Source organism: Manacus vitellinus, unplaced genomic scaffold (genome assembly GCF_001715985.3).
Source record: "Manacus vitellinus isolate BGI_N305 unplaced genomic scaffold, ASM171598v3 scaffold_32_pilon, whole genome shotgun sequence".
In the NCBI taxonomy this organism is placed as follows: domain Eukaryota; kingdom Metazoa; phylum Chordata; class Aves; order Passeriformes; family Pipridae; genus Manacus; species Manacus vitellinus.
The window spans coordinates 2,849,037-2,868,264 of NW_021940460.1; the positions used below are offsets into that span (position 1 = coordinate 2,849,037).

General features: G+C 49.3%; 1 protein-coding gene across 9 annotated transcripts in view; it reads left to right on the forward strand.

Moving 5' to 3' along the window:
* TSPOAP1 (TSPO associated protein 1) overlaps positions 1 to 19,228 on the forward strand; it is a 62,360-nt gene that overhangs the window by 19,242 nt on the left and 23,890 nt on the right. For 8 of the 9 annotated variants that reach the window (XM_018076625.2, XM_018076626.2, XM_018076627.2 and 5 more), the window contains 11 exons: positions 9 to 263; positions 3,802 to 3,909; positions 4,753 to 4,836; positions 6,193 to 6,282; positions 7,092 to 7,214; positions 7,583 to 7,687; positions 8,420 to 8,470; positions 13,278 to 13,461; positions 13,746 to 13,966; positions 16,108 to 16,217; positions 18,055 to 18,164. In XM_018076625.2, coding sequence (XP_017932114.2) covers positions 9 to 263; positions 3,802 to 3,909; positions 4,753 to 4,836; positions 6,193 to 6,282; positions 7,092 to 7,214; positions 7,583 to 7,687; positions 8,420 to 8,470; positions 13,278 to 13,461; positions 13,746 to 13,966; positions 16,108 to 16,217; positions 18,055 to 18,164 — 1,441 coding nt within the window. Of the gene's footprint in view, positions 1 to 8; positions 264 to 1,306; positions 1,384 to 3,801; positions 3,910 to 4,752; positions 4,837 to 6,192; positions 6,283 to 7,091; positions 7,215 to 7,582; positions 7,688 to 8,419; positions 8,471 to 13,277; positions 13,462 to 13,745; positions 13,967 to 16,107; positions 16,218 to 18,054; positions 18,165 to 19,228 lie in introns of those variants that run through there. The other variant, XM_018076633.2, reaches the window with a different exon arrangement.

A 19,228-nucleotide genomic window follows, 5' to 3' on the forward strand; every position in this document is an offset into this window, starting at 1 on the left:
TCCTGCAGGACGACCCTCGCTGCCTCAACGTCATCGAGTTCGACCGCCTGCTGCGGGAGTCCCAGCGGGAGGTGCTGAGGCTGCAGAGGCAGATTGCCCTCAAGAATTTCAAGGAGTGTCTGCGTCCCCCCAAAATGAGCCCAGGCAGTGCCAGGCCGAGCACTGCCCCACGCCTGGGACCGAACACTGGCAGCAAAGGTTCACCTCTGCCAAAGGAGGCCTCCTTGGGAGACCCGGCGCTGAGAGGGAGAGCTCGCAGGGAGGTGAGACAAGTGGGTCAGACATCGGAAAGTTTTGATGTTTAATTGCTCAATTAATTGCTGTTCTTAGGGAGTTTCACTTGGAGGAGGTGAGGGTTGTGGTTTGCGTCCGCTGCACATCGGTGCTGTGCTGGTTTCCAAAGGGACTAATTCCAGTGCCAGGTCTCAGAGAGTGAGGAGGGACATAGGTGCTCCTGGCAGCACATGGTAGGGACACTGAACCATGCCAGGGGCTCAGTCCTGCTCCTTTTCAGAGCTCCCGTGCTACTTTTTCCAGCCTAGGGAAGCCAAGCAATGCTTCTCTTTCATAGAACTGTGGAATGGTTTGGGTCGGAAGGGACCTTAAAGCTCATCTCATTCCACCCCTGCCATGGGCAGGGACACTTCCACTAGACCAGATAGTGGAAGACTGCATCCAACCTGGCCTTGGACACTTCCAGGGACGGGGCAGACACAGATTCTCTACCCAATCTGTGCCAGTGCCTCACCACCCTCACAGCCAAGAATTCCTTCCCACTATCCCGTCTAACCCTGCCCTCCAGCAGTGGGAAGCCATTCCCCCTTGTCCCATCACTGTCCGCCCATTTCCCCTCCCAATGTTTGTTCCCACCTTTTGTGTATTCCTGTTGCTCCAGGAGGTCCCTACCTGAGTCCTAACCCTGCCCTCTGGCAGTGGGAAGCCATTCCCCCTTGTCCTGTCCCTCCATCCCTTGTCCCCAGTCCCTCTCCAGCTCTCCTGGAGCCCCTTTAGGCCCTGCAAGGGGCTCTCAGCTCTCCCTGGAGCCTTCTCTTCTCCAGGTGAACCCCCCCAGCTCTCCCAGCCTGAGCAGAGGGGCTCCAGCCCTGGGAGCATCTCCGTGGCCTCCTCTGGACTGGCTCCAGCTCGCCCCAGAGCTGGAGGCAGCTCCAGGGGGGTCTCACCGGAGCGGTGACACAGAAGGGCAGAACCCCCGTGTTGTGCTGCCGCCGGGGCTCAGCCCAGGCCCGCAGGTCCCGCCGGTCCCGCTGCCCGGCCCTGCCGGCCTGCCCGGCCCTGCGGGCCCCTCCGCCCGCAGTGGTTCAGCCCCGCAGATTCCGGGGCCGCCTCAGGGCGCCGCCTCCGCCGCGGCCGCGCAGCCGCCAGGTAAGGGCCGGGCCGGGCCGGCCGGGCCAAGGGGTGTTGGGTGTGTGTGGGGGGCCGGGGGGTGTGTGTGGGGCCGGGTGTGTGTTGCCGGGTGTGTGGTGTGGGGCCGGCGGGTGTGTGTTGTGTGGGGCCGGGTGTGTGTGTGTGTGGGGCCGGGGTTGTGTGTGTGGGGCCGGGGTGTGTGTGTGTGTGGGGCCGGGGGGGTGTGTGTGTGGGCCGGGGGTGTGTGTGTGGGGCGGTGTGTGTGTGTGGGGCCGGGGGTGTGTGTGTGGGGCCGGGGGGTGTGTGTGGGGCGGGGGGGTGTGTGTGTGGGCCGGGGTGTTGTGTGTTGGGCGGGGGTGTGTGTGGGCCGGGGCTGCCCGCGGGGGCTCGCCGGGGCGGGCCGGGCCGGGCGGGCCCGGGGCCCCTCCGGGGAGCGCGGTGCCGCCTCGGGGCCGAGCCGCCCCCGGGCAGGCCCGCCGGGCCTCTGCGGGGCCGGGCCGCGGGTCCCGCTGTGCCCCGCAGCCCCCGGGCGGCTCCGCGGGGTTTTGCTCCCGCGGGTTCTCCTGGTTCCCCCCCGTGTCCCCTGTGGGTTCGGGATACGCGTGTTCCCCCCAAGCCGCACCAGCTGCTCCCGTTTGTTGCCCCCCCGGGCCCTCGCGGCAGATGTGTTGAGTATATTCATTCCTCGCTCGTCCATTCCGAGTCACCCGTGGATTTATAAGCCCCTTCTCCTTCAGCCATTTTTTTTTGTTTGTTTCTTTCCAGCCTCTCCCATTATTCAGCGCTAGCATCTTTGTCTCCTTTCCTTTGTGCCTTTTCCCTGCCGGTTTTGTGCTGGGGAGGACAACGCGCGGCGCTGTCCCGGGCTCGGGCGTTGATTTATACGGTGGCATAATGAAGTTTTCTCTCCCTTCCCCAATAGATCTCTTTGCCTTTTTGTCTGAGCACTGGGGCTCTATTAAACCATCACTTGTCTGTGTAATCTCTCAGTGTCACGAGGCCCTCGTCGCTGTTTGTCTCTGCTGTATCAGTGCTTGGAGAGCACAGTTCCTGCTCCCTCCTTTTTTAGTCCTTTCATTTTTATTAGATATTTACCCGAGTTAAAAAACCTTCCCCCCTCACCCTGTGGTGTCTCAGTGTCTGCCAAAGCCTGTTAAAGCACCGCAGCTGAAGGTGTGAAGGTGTTCTGAGCACCCAAGCAGGTTCCTGCTGGATCTCCTGCACCCCTTTGCTTGCTGGTTTTTTGTCAGAAGAACTCTGTATAGATTTGTGAATGTGTCCTTGCCCCCAGTATAAGTTAGTTTGAGTTATTTTAAGCACCTGCCTTATCTTAGTTGCGATTTCTATCCATTTGCCCAGAACAGGTGTCGAATGTAGTGGTCTGTCTTTCTACATTTGCCCACTGGAATATGCTTAAAACTCTGGAATACTCTTAAAACTTGGCATTTGCCACCTTCCAGTCAATTTGTATTAAGGCAGTGTTGGAGAAGTGACACTCTGCACGTATTGATTCAGTTCCTGCTGAAGCGAGAGATTCAGTTCATGCCAGAGGGGGGTTCTTTGAACTCTTGGGTGTTATTAATCTAATCTTGGTTAATTATCTGATCTTGGTGATTTGTTACTGTGTATTTTGTTGGCTTCTACAGTTGTTCTTACAGGCAGTTCAGTTTGAGAGAGATCCTTAGCTCTGTCCCTAAAATCTGTTTAGCAAAAATAACTTTGAATGTTTAAAGCATTATCAAAGCCCTCTTTCTCCTGTGTGTCTCTGGCCTTGCTCTGCTGTCAGGGATTACTCTGGGCAGACAGTGTCCAGTCAAATACCAGTTGAGAGGGAAAATTCAGAGGATTAAAGGTTTGCTTGTCTGTAGCCCAAATGAAAAGGCATTTTGTTAGAAACTTGTGTACAATTGTGTACAGAAAATTGTTTCATTTGGTTTGGTGATGGCACATAATCCACACAACTGCTGCCCTTTCAGTCCTCAGCTGCCAGCTGAGGTGGGACACTGTTTCTTGGTAGTGTTTGCTCTTCCCTGCCTTTAGATTCTGACATCTTCTCTGATTCCTGCCCTTTGAGGGCTGTGCTCTCCCATCTGACCATCTTTGTATTGCTTTGGGAGGGTCACAAAAGGTGTGGCTGCTGCCTCTCCTCAGGCACAAATGGGAACTGGGATCTGAGAGCTTCCTGGAGGCCACTGTTGCATGGGGGTGGTTCAGTCAAGCTGGACTGGTTGGCACTGGGCTCCAGGAGACTCCCAGCACAGGTTTCTGGTGGCACAGAGATCCCTGGCACAGTGTCCAGCTTTCCCCATGCCCAGTGGTGCAGCTCAGAGATCAGGAGTCTCATGGGGAGTGTTGCTCTCCCAGGTGGCACTGCCAGGAGTGTGCCCTGCAATCCTGCCTGTCCCTGAGCTCTCTGGCATCTCTTCTGCTTTCCAGGTGGAACCAGGTGTGCAGCCACTGGGACCTGCCTCTGAAGGACATGAAAATTTCCCTCCCAAAAATGCAATAACAGGCCAAGAGACCAGAAAACAGATCCAGCAGCTGGTGAGTTGTGAACTTGGTTTGGGGGAAGGAATGCTACACTTTTTTATTTTTCTTGGGTTTTCCACCCAGATAGAGATTTTAGGGACTGAAGTCTTTTTAGGTGCAGCTGCTCTGGCAGAAGTGGGAAGCTTGGGGAATCAGTGGGACAACACAGGCCATCTGCATGGAGGGTGTTGCTGGGTGGCAGCTCCAGGTGCTGGGCTGGCAGGGGAATATGTCACACTAAAATGAGAGGAAACCATGCCAGTAGGTTCTGTGCTGTGTTTGGTTTAGTCTTTTTTGAACTGGGGACACATGTGGATGAGGAATATGTCCCTTGGGAATTTTTCCAGCAAATTATGACAGTTCACAGGGAGGTTTAGCAGCTCTTGTCTATCTGAGGAGCCAAGAGGTAGCTGCAGGAGTAGCTGCAGGTAAAGGTACATAAGCAGAGGATGTCTGTGCTCTGTTAGGTGTCATTTGGGTGAGAAGAGGGGCTGAAATAGCACAGCTGATGTTTAAAGCTGAGAATTTTGCACAGCTCTGTCTTTTTGTCCCCCCCATCCTGTCTCCATACTGCTCTCTCCAAATAGGAACAGTCTGTGCAAGTGGGAAACAGGACTGTTTCCAGAAGATTAAAGGCTTGAGGAAGAGAGAAATAGTTGTTTCACTTAAAAAGTTTTTTAGTTTTCCTACACTTAAAAAAAAAATCTCCCTTGGTTTCTACATTGTTCAAGTTTGTCACAAAGAGATTTTTATGAGAAAATCAGATAATGCAGCACTGGGTCTGAGAGGCTGGCCTTGAATTTCCTATGCATTGTAAGAGTGTGCACTTGCTGATCTACTTCTGCTTGTTTCCTGCAGGAATTTGAACTCAAGAAAAAGCGCAAAAAATGTGAAAACCTTGAGCATGAAGTGAGGAAAAAGCATAAAAGATGCAAAGAACTAGTAAGTGTTCTTGTTGCCTGCTGTTGTGAGCGTGATGGGAGAAGAGGAGCTGGGTTGTTGTGTGTCTCTCTTGGATTCTCCAGCTCCTCTTAGTAATGAATCACCATCTTTCTGGTTATTTGGACAGTGTCACAAATTTTGGGCTTGTTTATTTAGTCTTTCAGTTACCTGTGGGTTGAGTGCAGCCACATAAATCACTGGATGAAATTCCATGGCCTTTGATAGTTTGGGGAGATAATTAGCATTTTCACAGGCACTCCAGACAAATACTGAAAGATTTCTGCACCTCAAGATGGTCATTGCACAAACCCACAGTCCTTTTCCTGTGTTTCATATCTGTTGGCAGAAATCTTGCCTCTGTTTAATTCCAGGGAGGTTTTCCTGGTCTTAGCAAAGCACCCAGATTTCTCCCTTCTGCTGTTGCTCTGCTGAGCAGCTCTGGTGGCATTAGGGGCTGACAGTATATGGCTTCCCCCAGGGGTGCTGACCTTCTGAATAGATGTTTGATGTCTGTGGGTTGTTTAAGGAATGAGTTTGTCTTTGTATGTTGGTAGGCAGTCACTTTTGAGGGTCAAGAAGGGACCGACTCACCTTGAAGTACCAGGACTCAGCCTGTGTGCACAGGGAATTAGCTCCTGGAACAGCCAGAAAATATTTGATGATATGTAAAACCTTGGAATGGGGAAGTGTGTGTGTGTGTGTCATGTGATTATGCAACAGTTAAAGTCCTTTAGTGCTGTACAAAGTTGTTGCAGATGGACTGACCTGACAAATCCAGTGTCCCTCCGTGTGCCCACGGCCTGTGCTCAGGGGCAGCATTCCCTAATTCAGGGATAGCAGGCTCATGCTCTTAGCTCCAGACTGAATCCTGCTTTCAGAGTCAGCCATTTGGAACTCTGGACTTTGCAGTCTAGTGCTCTCTTTAGCATCATTTTCCCAGATAATTTTCCTTCCTTAACTGATATTTGTCAAGAAGACTCTGATCCTGAACCAGCAGTGAAACCTGAATTGCTGTGGGTGGAGATGGAGTTCTAGGCAGCAGCTTGTAAATAATGTGACACTGGAGCTGGGAGCTAGACAAGGAAATCTCTTTCTGATTCTGGGCTTTGAGGTTAAGAGAAGAAGAGAAGAAACTTGAGAGATCATAGAGTGGTTTGGGTTGGAAGGGACTTTAAAGGTCATCCAGTTCCAACTCCATCATCTGGCACAGAGGGCTGTTAGAGCAGTGCCTCCCCCTCCTCAACAGCATCCCACCAACATCCTGCACCAGGAAACAGGAGCAGTGGAGCTGCTCTGCAGAATAATTTGGGGGAGTTTGAGGGCCTTGGTGTAGTAATTCCCACTCTTTCTGGACAGGAGATCCAGCTGCAGGAGGTGCAGAGTGAAAATGCACGACTGGCCGAGGAGAACTTGCAGCTGAACGAGAGGGCTGGATGGGCAGGACAGGTAAAAGCAGCATCTTGGTCAGGTGGAGCATTGGCTCCTGCAAAATTTTGCTGGGAAGAACTTGCTGGTGTGCCAAGTTTTCAAGTTGCCAGCTGAGAAATGGTTTTGTGCTGATCTGGGTTTCTGTTCCCAGCTCCTTCTCTGGACAAGTATAATGCACAGGACTTGGAAAGTCACTTGTCACTCCCCTGTGTCAATTTGCCACCATACATAAGGCTGATAATTATATTTAATATTAAATAACTGTTTAATAACTGTTGTAAGTAGAAATGTTTGCCTTTGTAATCTGCATTGGTAATAGTCATCAGGCCATAGTGCCCCCTGGAACTAAAATATGTGGCTGGAATTCCCTGTAGTAAGTGAAGAAGGTAAAGATGATCTCAGCAGGCTGATGAATTTTCTGTCCTGTTTGTTCTTTGTGTTTAATTCTACCATGTAGGATGAAAAATGCTTTTAAACCTTTGTGCTTTCTTTTATCTCTTCATTATGTAGCCTGTTCCTCTCCCAGTTCCTTCCCCCTTGTAAATGGGGAGGGGAGATGATTCTAGTGAGAGAAACAGTGTGTGCAAATAAAGTGTTACACACTGAGGCCTGATAAATGCTTATTTATGATTAATTAATTAATTAATTAATTAATAAAAACCAGAGGGAGAGGAGGTTCATCATTTTGGTATCATTGCCAGTAGAAAGCAGGTCTGCAAATCAACCTATTGAGACACAGAAACAAATTGTCCTCAGTCAAATCAAATCAAAAAATACAAGGAATGCCTCTGGCTGCTTGTGCTAAAACTGCCAATCCTTCTCTCCAGGTTGAATCTGAGAATGCTGACCTGAAACTGCAGGTTGTTTTGGTGACCAAGGAACGGGATTCAGTGATTCAGACGAACCAAGGACTCCAAACCAAGCTGGAGAATCTAGAGCAGGTGCTGAAGGTCAGTGGGATCCACACAGGGGACTGTCCAGGCAGTGCTGCTTTTGGATGGCACATGTTGTCTCTTTGCCTTTTTTCACCATTCCCTTGTCTCTGTGCTTCTGTTGGGAATTGTGCTTCTGCAGGATCCTAGAATGTGGGTTTCCAAAGTGGGAAGAGGTTTGGAAAGGCTGCTTCAGGGATTTGGGTGGGATGGGAAATGAGGTGGCCATCGCTTTGATGGTTGTCTCTGTGTTGCTCTGGCGAGTGGTGAGAGTTCTGTACTTCCTCCTGTGCAATGATGACATGAAGTCCAGGCCATGGTTGGCTCCTGGCTGCTGGTGGGACACAGGATTTCAGCAGTGTCCCTGTCTGTGCCTTGTTCTGCAGCACATGAGAAATGTGGCCGAGCGCAGGCAGCAGCTGGAAGTGGAGCACAGGGAAGCCCTGCTAGTCCTGCAGGAGAAGCAGGAGGAGGTCCGGCGGCTGCAGCAGGTGTGTGGGGGGTGGGAGGTGGACATTTTACCCTCTGAATCCCTGGAAAACAATGGATATGTTTCCTTGGATAAGCAGTGCACGGAGGAGGTGTGTGTGAGTTTACAGGATAAAGTAAACCAGGGCAGTGTCTGAGTGCTCTGGTACCTGAGCACAGTGAAGGGCTTTGCTCATCTGACCTCTCCCTGCTGTTTGTCCAAAGCCCAGAGGTGCTTTCAGACTTTAAATCATAGAATCATGGAATCATTAAGGTTGGAGAGGGCCCCCTAAGGTCATCAACTCCAACCATTCCCCCAGCACTGCCAAGGCCACCACTAACCCCTGTCCCCAAGTGCCACATCCACACATCTGTTAAATCTCCCCAGGGGTGGGGACTCCACCACTGCCCTGGGCAGCTGTGCCAGGGCCTGACCACCCTTTCAGTGAAGAAATTTTCCCAATATCCAACCTGACCCCTCCCCTGGCACAACTTGAGGCTGTTCCCTCTCCTCCTGTCCCTTGTTCCCTGGGAGCAGAGCCCGACCCCCCCCCGGCTCCCCCCTCCTGTCAGGGAGTTGCAGAGCCAGAAGGTCCCCCCTGAGCCTCCTTTTCTCCAGGCTGAGCCCCCCCAGCTCCCTCAGCTGCTCCTCATCAGACTTGTCCTCCAGCCTATGAAGGGCTATGAGGTGGGATGACAGAAGTGAGCTCAGGTGGGTTCCTTTCTTATTTTCCCCCTTTCTTATTTCTCCTTAGGCACAGGCAGAGGCAAGAAGGGAACATGAAGGAGCAGTACAGCTTCTAGAGGTAAGGCAGAAGGAAACAAGAGGGACTAGTGGCTGCAAATTTTGGTACCTTTTGTTCTTATTACCAGTTTTCTTGATGCCTTTGGTGGGTTTTGTTGGTTCTTGAGCAAAGTGCTGTAATGTCTTGATCAGATGCAATGTGTCACTGCTGAGAGCAAGTGTCAGTGGTGCTGGCAGAGTAATATCTGGGGTCAGAGTTTTGAGGGATTAAATCCTGGCCTGCTCAGTCCTCACACAGATTTCTTCATTCAGATTTTGCTCAAAAACTCTTTCAGGGATGCATTAAATAATTAACCCCAGATCTGCCTCCTCCATTCTCCAGGATCATGTAAAGAGAGGAAGAGTATTTGTGTCCCTGGGACTTGAAATTTCTCCTGTGTGTGTGTGTGTGTGTGTTTGCACTTTATGCTTTTTATTAGGGAAAAACAGGAGAAATGTGGCCTTTGCCTGAGTGAGGAAGCTTGAGGCAACTCCCCTGTCCTATTTACTCTGACATCCACATGGAACACACTCTGCTGACAGTGTAACAGTGCAACCTGGCAGATGTGCTGGGCACTGCTTTGGGTTTGCTTGGCATTAGCTTGGTGTCAGTCAGGATGACTTTGGAGAAAAACTAGGCTGTGGATTCCTGGAGCTGCAAAGCCAAGGCACCAAATGCTGGAACTTGATGTGGAGATTTAGTGACTGCCAGAGGGTTGGGTGTGATGGGAAATGGAGCATCCTGTGCTCTCTCAGAGGTTTTCTGAGCACTAAAACACCCAAGAGGAGCAGAAGGCCTCACTGTCCACCCAGACAGTGGCATCTCCTGCTGCAGTGGTGACTTACAGTCAGAGGGGACAGGCTGAACTCCCTGTGCAGCTCTGGGGCTGTTGGGAGCCCAGGGTTGTTGACTGGGATGGGGATTGTCCTTGATGGAGGAGATTGCTCCATGGCTGCAAATAGCATCAACTTTGGAGGGAGCCTGGCCTGTGTCTGAGCTGTAGAACCCAAGAGTGCTGGACTCCTGCTAAATGGGATTGAAATAGTTGCAGGCTGGGTGAGTGTCATGGGGCTGTGACATTATGTGTTATCCCCTTGAAAGTTCATCCAGTCCCACCCACCTTCCACTAGACCAGGTTGCTCTAAGCCCTGTCCAACCTGGCCTTGAATTTTATAAAGCAGACCAAAGAAAGAGAAATTGTCACTAAAAGCTAGTTTAATGTGCAGCAACATTCATTTAAAGTACTTAACTCTAATCATTGTCAGCCCAGAACATCCATGAAGGGCAGAATGAGGGGGTGTGGAGTGCCTGTGCTGTGTGGTTTCATTTTCCCATGTGTTTGGATTGCTTTTGGATGGGATGTTAATGAAGGATGAATACAGTCTGTTGAAATTTAGCAGAGTCATTGAACTCAAAGCTGATTTGAGTTGATTTTGATGATTTGAAGGCCCTCAGAAAGGGCCTGGTTCTCTTATTTGTGCATTTGGTATGTGGGATTTGGCTTTTGTTTGGTAAGAATGAGGTGGGAATCTCAGTATGGGACAAGGCAGACACTGGATGTTGTGAGAAAACAATCCTGTTGAGACTGAGGGCTGGGTTGTGTTTGGAGAGTGTTGGTTTTGGAGTAGTGTAACTGCTGATGTGGTTTGACATCTCTTTTTGCTTTTCTTCTTGCTCCCAGAGTACCTTGGATTGCATGCAGGTACTGCTATAATCCTGTCAAATGGGACATTTTTCCCTCTGTCCTGACTTTGACAGTTGCTTGATAATTCTTGTTTTAGCTATACTCTGGAAAGGATTGCAAGAGTGTCACTGCCAAGAAATAAATGTGATTAAAGGAGCTCCCACCATGAGTTTGATGGAGCAGCTGCTTTTCTCTTTAAATGCTTTGCTTCCTTGACCAATTAGAATTAGGAGCTTAATTTTTTTGGCACTTGCAGATTTTTAGAATTGCCCAGCTGTGCTCCTTCTCCACGTGTCACGTGCATTTAAAAGTCTTTTGGGAACTACTTGCAGTCCAGGAGTGAAGTGTTTCCTTCAGAACCCAAAAGCAGTGGTGACACCATTGCAAGTGAGTGCTGTGGAGAAGAAGACAGGCCCTGCTGGCTTTGTAACTGGATGGAAGATGGGAAGCAGGGATTGTGGATGATAGTTTTCCCAGAAGAGGTAGGAACCAACGAAATTCCGGTGTGTGGGAGCTGTGCTAGCTGGTGATTTGGAAAGAAGGCTTCTGTGGAAGTGGTGGGGTTTGTAGCTGGTGGAAAACTGCTTGAACACCTTCAGATCTGACAGAGATCTCGTGAGTAACAGGGACATTAAATCCCAGGTAACACTGCCTGTGCAAAGGCACGTGGGAGGAGAGGCAGCCATGACTAGTCATGCCCAGTGGTGGGCTTGGAATTCCCTGTTGGAGCAGGAGGTGCAGGGTTGGAGGTAGGGGGACTTTAAAAAAAAAAATCAGCCACAGTTCTGGTCAAAAAAGCAAGTGAAGTGTTGGGAGCTTTTGGAGAAGGGCATTACTGGGGTGTGCCCACGTCCTGTAGAAGCTGCACCCACATTGTTGTGGAATTATGGCTGTTCCTCTAATCCCTTTGGCATCAGCCCTGCCTGGAGCAGGAGTTTGGACTGCACAGCTCTAGAGTTCCCCTTGAGCAAAGTGGAGATTCTCTCATCTCAAAAATACAGAGCAGAAGATACAGAGAAAGGTAACGAGGGACATGTGGAGGGAAAACATCACCTGGAGAAGTGGAGTAGAGCAGCCAAGAAGGAGAGATTCTCAGAGGGTGGGGCTGAGCTGGTGGTGGTTGGCTGTGGAAAACCTCAGTTTCTGAATCAGTGGCTAAACTGAGCCCACCAAGCTCTGCTCCTGCTCTTGCAGCCTCTTCTGGAAATCCCACTGCCCAGGCCCAGTTGTGTGAGGCTCCTCTTTCTCCCCATTTTGGGTTGGGCATGGACACAGCAGTCTCCTGTCTTTTCTGTGTCTGGGGCTTGATTCCTGCTGGTTCCCTGAAGCTCCTGGCCTTATTTCCCTCTTCCTTATCCCCATTTCTCCCAGCACTGCCCTGGAAACCTGCTCTTCCCAGCTGTGATTCCCTGCAAGTAGCCTGCTAGAAATATACACTGTGTATGATGTGGCAGTAGGATTTAAGAGATGTTTGTATGTTATTTTGAATAACAGATCTAACAGACACCTGACTAATTAGGGATCTTGGAATTAAATTGTGAATTATCTGGGCTATTGGCTTGACCACCACTGTAAATAGATTTAAAGTGTGATTAATAAATTAACAGGACAAGGTACTGTTTTGATGCTATTAAACACAATATCCAGATGCATCTGCTGGCTCATGGCTCCTGAGAGGCAGGAAATCCCTTTCTGGTCCTGCAATGGAAATCCCTCTCTGTGTTCTTGTGGGCTGTGTCCCAAGGTGGGATCAGGGATGGATGTTGGACTTGGGGAAGCCTTACTTTGATCCAGTGCAACTGTTCTTCCTGTTGATGGTCTCTTTTCTTTATTAAGATGTGTAGGAGAGAAGCATTTATGTGAAAAATCTGAACTGTAAGTAAATGCAAACCCTCAGGATTGCAGAGGAATCCTGTGCAATGGGATTTAGTAAACAAGGAGTTGACTCTGAGCAAGTGGAGAACATGGACACTTCAGGAAGTTACTTGTGGCATCTGATTTCAGTTCAGAGACTTTCCTTAAAGCCTGAGAGCACCCAGGGAGTCGTGAAGGGAAACAGAGATAAACTGGAATTAAAAAAAAAAAACCTGGGAAATAAAAATTCAGGCACCCCCATGAATAGGAAGTGGCTCCAAAGGTTTTGTGTTGCTCTGAGACCACAGAGAAAGCTTTTTCCAGGTCAGGTGTGTTAGAGTTGGAAGGAGAGAAAAGAACTTCAAACGCGTTTCGTAGAACGGAAGATTTTGAGGAGCGCAGTGCAGTCATCTGTTATGGAGCATCTTACCTACAAAAAAGAGTGAGGAGAGGAAAAGGAGCAGTTGCATTGTCCTGGGAATTCATGTGCCTACCACTGGGAGAACGTGGGGATGTGTAAGGACAGCCAGGACTCAGCAATGGTTTATAAGGGGAAGTTCTAGAGACGGTAGGAGGAGAATCTGAGAAAATACAAATGGTAGGAATGTGTCCTTCCCTCTCCAGAGATTTCCCCTGCATCTCATCTTGTTGAGATGTAGGTTTCTGGGCCTCAGCAGGAATTTTCCTGGAGCAATTCCTCCTTGTGGGACCTGGTGGGAAAGTGTGTGGGCTTCCACATCAAAGGAATGTTCTGCAACACAGGCCAGGGTGATCTCTGCCCTTCCTGCTGCCTGGAGGAGCCAAAATCTGCAGGGACAATCAGGAGTCCTGCCCAGAATGGTGGGGAGGGCAGGGTAAAGTTTTGGGAGCTTGCTGGAGCCTCTGCAAGTATGGATGAGATAGAACACTGGGAGAGCAATTCCTCTGGGTGATGTGACTTTAATCCTCCAAGAAATGCTCCAGTCTTTTCTTTTCAAGGCTTATTTATCTGTGACTTATCACATCTGGTCTTGTGCAGGGCTGGGACAGGATATTGAAGTTCAAACCCAGCTTTTCAGGGATAATTCCTAGCAGAGCTTGCAGTCAGTCCCCTCACAGATGAGGAGCTTCAGGTTTTCAAAGGTACTAAAGCTGTGGAGCTGCCAGTTCCCCAATCCTGTTTCTGGGCAGGGCATTTAAAAGCATCCTTTGAAGTCTGGGACCCACTGGAAAGACGCAGCAAAGGCTGTTTGGAGCCTCACTGGTGGCTTTGCTGTGGGTTTGTGCCTCATCCCGTGTCTCTCCTGCCAGGCCCGGGTGAAGGATCTGGAAGATCAGTGTCGCAGTCAGACAGAGCAGTTCAGCCTCCTGTCCCAGGAGCTCCAACAATTCCGGCTCCAAACGGGAAAAATCGACCTTCTCACCTCCACTCTGGTGACTTCAGAGCTGCCCCTTGCTCTGTGCAGCTCCACCCCACAGCCCCCCTGGGAGAAGGGTGAGTGCTGGACATGCCTGGGAGTGTTTTCACAAATGAGCTGATGTTCCCAGAAATGGGAAGGGGTGAAGGAAATAACGCGAACGTTTAGTTAAATTTTGGGATCTCCATCTCTCTCTGTTGTCAACACTCCTGGTTTGTTTTGTAGCCATAAAGAGAATTTGGCATTTCTCTGGCCAGAGTGTCCAGTCTCTTAAATGAGGCACATTTGTAGAGACTTGTGCTGCTCGTTGCTGATCCTGGATCCTGCCTGTGGCTCTGACTAATGGCTGATTTTATTGCAGAATCAACTGTTCCTGGGTTGCTCCCTCACCAGAGCACTAAGAAGGCTCACAATGAAGTTGCTGAGGAGTTGGAGTCATCCCTTAGGGTGCCTGACACCCCTGGGGGCTCCCCAGCTGCTCCCACCAGTGCTCAGAAACAGGCCAAGAAAGTGGAATCTCAGTCCAGCTCTTCGAAATCAGAGTCCATGCACAACAGCCCCAAATCCTGCCCAACTCCGGAGGTCAGTATGGGAGGCCCCTCTGTGGTCTGTGCTTTCCAGAAGGGAATAAATGCGTTGCTGAGAGCACCAGTAAGGCTGCACAGGTTCCCCAGTAAGGCTGCAGTCCTTCCTTCCTGGCTGCCTGAAGAAAATGGGAAAAAAACAAGAGAAAAGCTGTAGGAAAGTAGTGAAAAGGCCTTGGGTGCCATGGCTATAATGCTGATTTCAACGTGTTACTGAGCTCCTGGAAGGAAATAACTGGCTGGACAGTGTGAGAAGGACTGGGATGGGGAGGTTGATTGGTGGAAAGTGTGGGAAACTCTTGCTAAACTTCCTTGTGACACCTCAGCTGCCATTAAAGCACAAAAAGGCTACAAACTGGAGTTCTTGGCATGCTGAGCAGCTGTGTCCAGACTACTTTTAGCCTTGAGCTGTGGATGAGGAGCTCAAACTTCTTTGCTGGTGAAAGAAACCATGAAAAGACACCAAGTTTGTGCTAAGAGGGCTGGAATTAATAGGCTTTGCTTGTTTGTGCCCCCAAGATCTCATGGGGGGTTGGTGCTTCTCCTCCCCAGGAGCTCTTGGGTGGTGGTGTGGGTTCACACAGAGTGTTTGATGCTCTGTGTACATCACTTCAGGGGACAGCTCAGGGTAAAGCAGTGCTGGGATGGTCTGGGTGGCAGTTTTGGGGTTTTTGGTGTTTCCTGGGCACTGAAACCTTCTTAGTCTCACTGTAGCTGTGGAGGACACTGATGTGTTGAGCTGAGGGCAGGTCATTAATGAAGGGCTGCTGTGGGTGGCAGTGCCCACCACTGTGTAGGAGCTCTGGGAAGTGCCATGTTTAGAGACAAAGGGAGGAACAGGCAGGAACTGCTCTCAATTCTGTAGTGGGAAAAAATCCTACCTTTTAGCTCCAGAGAAAGCTTGGAAGCCCCCATGCCTCCCTGGAGAGGTAAGTGCCTACAGAGTCAGTGTGGGATCCTTGGAAAAGTGTGTGGAGCGTTTGGCTCCAACAACACACAGTTATGGGAACACTCCAGGCTGCTAAAAGCTGCTCCATCTGGGTGTCTTTTGGCTGTTACAGGTGTGTTATCCCAGGACAGGGGGCAGGATTGCTTTACAAGGAGTACACTGCCTTGAAAAGATACTCTGGACTCCTTCAGAGATTAACTTTGGTACTTCACGTACTAGAAAAACTACTTTATATTCTGCTGCCTGCAGTGGGTCTCCATCAAAAACACATTTGCCTCGAGGTCTGCTTTCAAAAGGCAGCTTGAGTTGGTTCATTGGCACCATTTCAAACAAACCCAGGCGAGTGCATTTGCTCCAGAAGGAGGGTTGGGTTACACAACTCACTGCCACTGGATGAAAAATTCCAAAATGTTACCAGGATCAAAAAGACTGAGGTGAATTTCCCAAAGGTGCTTCTGCCACCAAATGCCTTGAGGGTGCAGCTTCCAGCTTAGGAAATCCAGAAGTAGCTGAGGGCTGGGAAGGGAGAGGCTGTAGCAGGAAGATGAGTTTTGTGCCTGCTCTGTCTCTTGTGCTTTTTGTTCAGTGTGATGGCCCTACCAGTTCCACCCAAAGCTCTGTCTGATGTTGGTGAAAGTACATAAACATCATATTGAAAATTTACAGGTGCTGGAGGGGAACAAAAGCACTTGGAGACCTCAACATCTAACAGAGCTCTGAGGTCTCCTCTGTCCAGGTTTGTGTTGCACACAGGGACAACTAATGTTTCAAGGTACAAGAAATAAATAGACTGAATTATGGATGTGTAGAGTGGGAGAGGTCTCCAGAGTCTCTAGTCCAGAGTCCTGCTCCAGTGGGACTGTCACCAGCACTAGATCAGTGTGGCCATGGCTTTGCTGAGCTGAGGCTACAAGTTCTTGAAGAATGGAGATCCCACAGCTCAGTGGGAACTTTTCCCAAACCTACATCACCCACCTGGGCAAGGAGTTTTTCTTCATGTCTGGCTGGAACCCCTGAAGCTGCAACTTGGAGCTGTTGCCTCCTATTACTACTTCTTCACCTAAAAAGTCATTCTTCCAGATGGTCCTTAGCCCAGGGGCCACCAAACATGAGCTTGGGGGACTTGTTCACTGATATTTGACCCCTTTGAGTGTTTCTTTACTCAGATCCTTTCTCTTCAATGTTTTTAGGTGGACACTGCAAGTGAAATGGAAGAGCTGGATGTTGACAGCATCTCCCTCATGCCAGAGCCAGGCAGCCAAGGCCCTGCAAAGCTCCAGGTGTTCTTAGCTCGATACAGGTACTGAGAGCTCATTTCTTGTGGTCTGTGTGGTTACACAGGTTATCTCAGAGTTGCCTTCTTTACACTCTTCCCTTGAATTCACCCTGTTAGGAATGGATAATATTAGGTTGGACCACGTATCTTATTCCTCCATGGGGTTTGCAGGCTGGGAGAGCTGGGGGGGTTCACCTGGAGAAGAGAAGGCTCCAGGGAGAGCTGAGAGCCCCTTGCAGGGCCTAAAGGGGCTCCAGGAGAGCTGGTGAGGGACCTGGGACAAGGGATGGAGGGACAGGACAAGGGGGAATGGCTTCCCTCTGCCAGAGGGCAGGGACAGATGGGATATTGGGAAGGAATTGTTGGCTGTGAGGGTGGGGAGGCCCTGGCGCAGGTTGCCCAGAGAAGCTGTGGCTGCCTCATCCCTGGGAGTGTCCCAGGCCAGGTTGGATGCAGTCTTGCACCACCTGGGCTAGTGGAAGGTGTCCCTGCCCATGGCAGAGGGGTGGAATGAGATGGTTTTTAAGGCCCCTTTCAACCCAAACCATTCCAGGATTGTATGATTTGTTGAGACCTGTTATTTCCTGCACAAGCAAGGCTTAGCTCAACAAAAGCACAGTAAGCTCAGTAGCTGTTCAGTGACCAGCCCTGTGTGAGACTTTTTCTTTCTTTCAATATGATACTGTATTGAAAATTCAGTTTGAATTGACATATTCCTTGAAATGTCTATTTTTTTTTTCAGAATAGTCCAATACATTTTCTCCCAAGAAATCTTATTCCAGCAATTAAGAAAATTTCAACCTAGAATACCTGAAGTTTTTGGCCAAAATCTTTCTGGCTGTAATTTTTAAAGGGCAGGGGAAAAACCCACAGAATAAACTCAATTTTTTTTCTGTTACTAACTGTTTCTGTCCACTGAGCATCATGGTCAAACTCATTACTATTTACAATTCAAAGAGTATTGACATATCCTTCAGCTTTTAAACTGGGGATTGGAAGGAAGAGACTTGGGATGATTCTGTGCTTGTGAGGAACACATCAAATCTGACCTGTGTCTTCTTGTCAGAGTCTTGAGTACATAAGGTCTCTGTGAGCTGAGGGAGACCTTAACATTGCTTTGGCATGTTGAAATCCCTTTTAAAGGCTAAAAAGCAGGAATTGGTAGGAGGTGTTTGTAAAGATGTTTTTCACGAGGCATTTTCCTGTGACATGAGGCCCTCTGATGATCTGAGGATCCCTGGATAGGCAGGTTAGAATTACCTGCAGACCAAATCATATCACCAGTGTATTTATAACTGTCATGCCAGTGAAGCTTTTGGATTGCTGTTTAAAATATGGACTTGGAGCAGGAGAGGGAGGCACCACAACCTCTCTGTGCAGCCTGTTCCAGTGCTCGGTGACCCTCAGAGGAAAGAGGCTTTTCCTCAGGTTCAGGTGGAAGTTCCTGTGTTTCAGTTTGTGCCTGTTGCCCCTTGTCCTCTCTCTGGGGACCAGTGAAAAGAGCCTGGTCCCATCCTCTTGACACCCACCCTGAAGGTATCCCTTTCAGTTGTTTCTTCTCCAGGATCTGAATCCCAGATCCCTCAGCCTTTCCTCAGGAGAGAGATACTCCAGTCCCCTCATTGTCCTCATATCTCTGTTCCTTCAGATGTCACAAGACATCTGTTCTGCTCCTCAGAAAATTACCTGTTTTTAATTATTATTGTGTGTAGACTGTAGTTTTGACCTTTGCCTGTGGAATTTGCTGCTTGCACGAGTGGATGAATTCCCAGTGAATTGAAAGCTTGTCAACATCACAGCTCAAATGTGTTGCTGGACAAGTTCCTATACAAATTAAGTCTTCCTACTGTAAATATTTCAGCTACAATCCTTTTGATGGACCTAATGAAAATCCAGAGGCAGAGCTTCCACTGACTGCTGGAGAATATATTTACATCTATGGGGACATGGATGAAGATGGCTTCTTTGAAGGTGTGTTCTAACAGAATGAAATGTGGCTGAACTCCTGTGGAGAGTTGATCTCTCTCCAAAAAATGAGAGAATTTAGTGAATCTTGAAACCTCAAGATAAAGGTTTTCTGCCCAAAGTTAGTTTGTTAGAGGGAGGAGCAGATTCTGTTGGAAAGAGTCTATTTATGTCATGATTAAATTAAGTCTAAAACGTGAAATCCTGATCTGATTTCAGTGGGAATTTAGCCACTGCTTTCAGCACAGCTCCAGATTTCATCCCCATATGGTTCCTCCCTCTCCATGGAGAGGAACACATTCAGCCCCAGGCAGATGGGCTGTTTCTCTCCTCCCAGGGGGGCTGTGTGTGAGCCAGAGCTGCAGCAGGTCATGGTCTCCACTGGCTCCTGCTCTTGTGGCAGAGAGGGGCTGAGACAATCCACCCAAACTACAGTTGTGATCCCCCTTGGTGTCACACAGCGGGTTTCTGGTTTGGCCCCTTTGCAAACGTGATCCTGGTTGATTAAGAGGCAGATGGGTTTGAAACCAAGAATTGTTGGCTGTCAATTTGCACTGGGGTTTTTGTGGAGCCACTTGAGGACTGAAGGATCCTAATTTTCCTGAGGTGCTTTGCAAGAGCTGAGGCAAATGCATGGGTGTTGCACTGCTTGCTCTGTGACTGCTCTGCCTCCTTTTTTTCTTTCTTTCTTTCTATTCCCAAGCTTCTCATGTATTCATTTATTTGTCTTTTTATTTCTTGTTTAAAGAATAAAAAGGTTATTCTTTACTAACCTGTTCTGCTTTCCCTGCTTTCAGTTGATTTGCTGTAGGTAGAGTTTGGAAGGGTGAAGGCAGTGCAGTCCCTACTCCTCTGTGGTTTGGGGGACCAGGTACTGTGTGTCCCTTGTCCCCACAGGTGCTTTTGGGACACCTTTAGTCCAGGAGCTTAAGAAAGGAGGGAGCTAAAAGGAAGCCCAGTGCTGAATACAGAGCTGGAAAGATGGACTTTCTTGAGGAAGTACTACAAACCCTAAATCTCTGTGGCTGGGAGAAGACATAAAATCATCCATCTGCGTAGTTTGGGAAGGC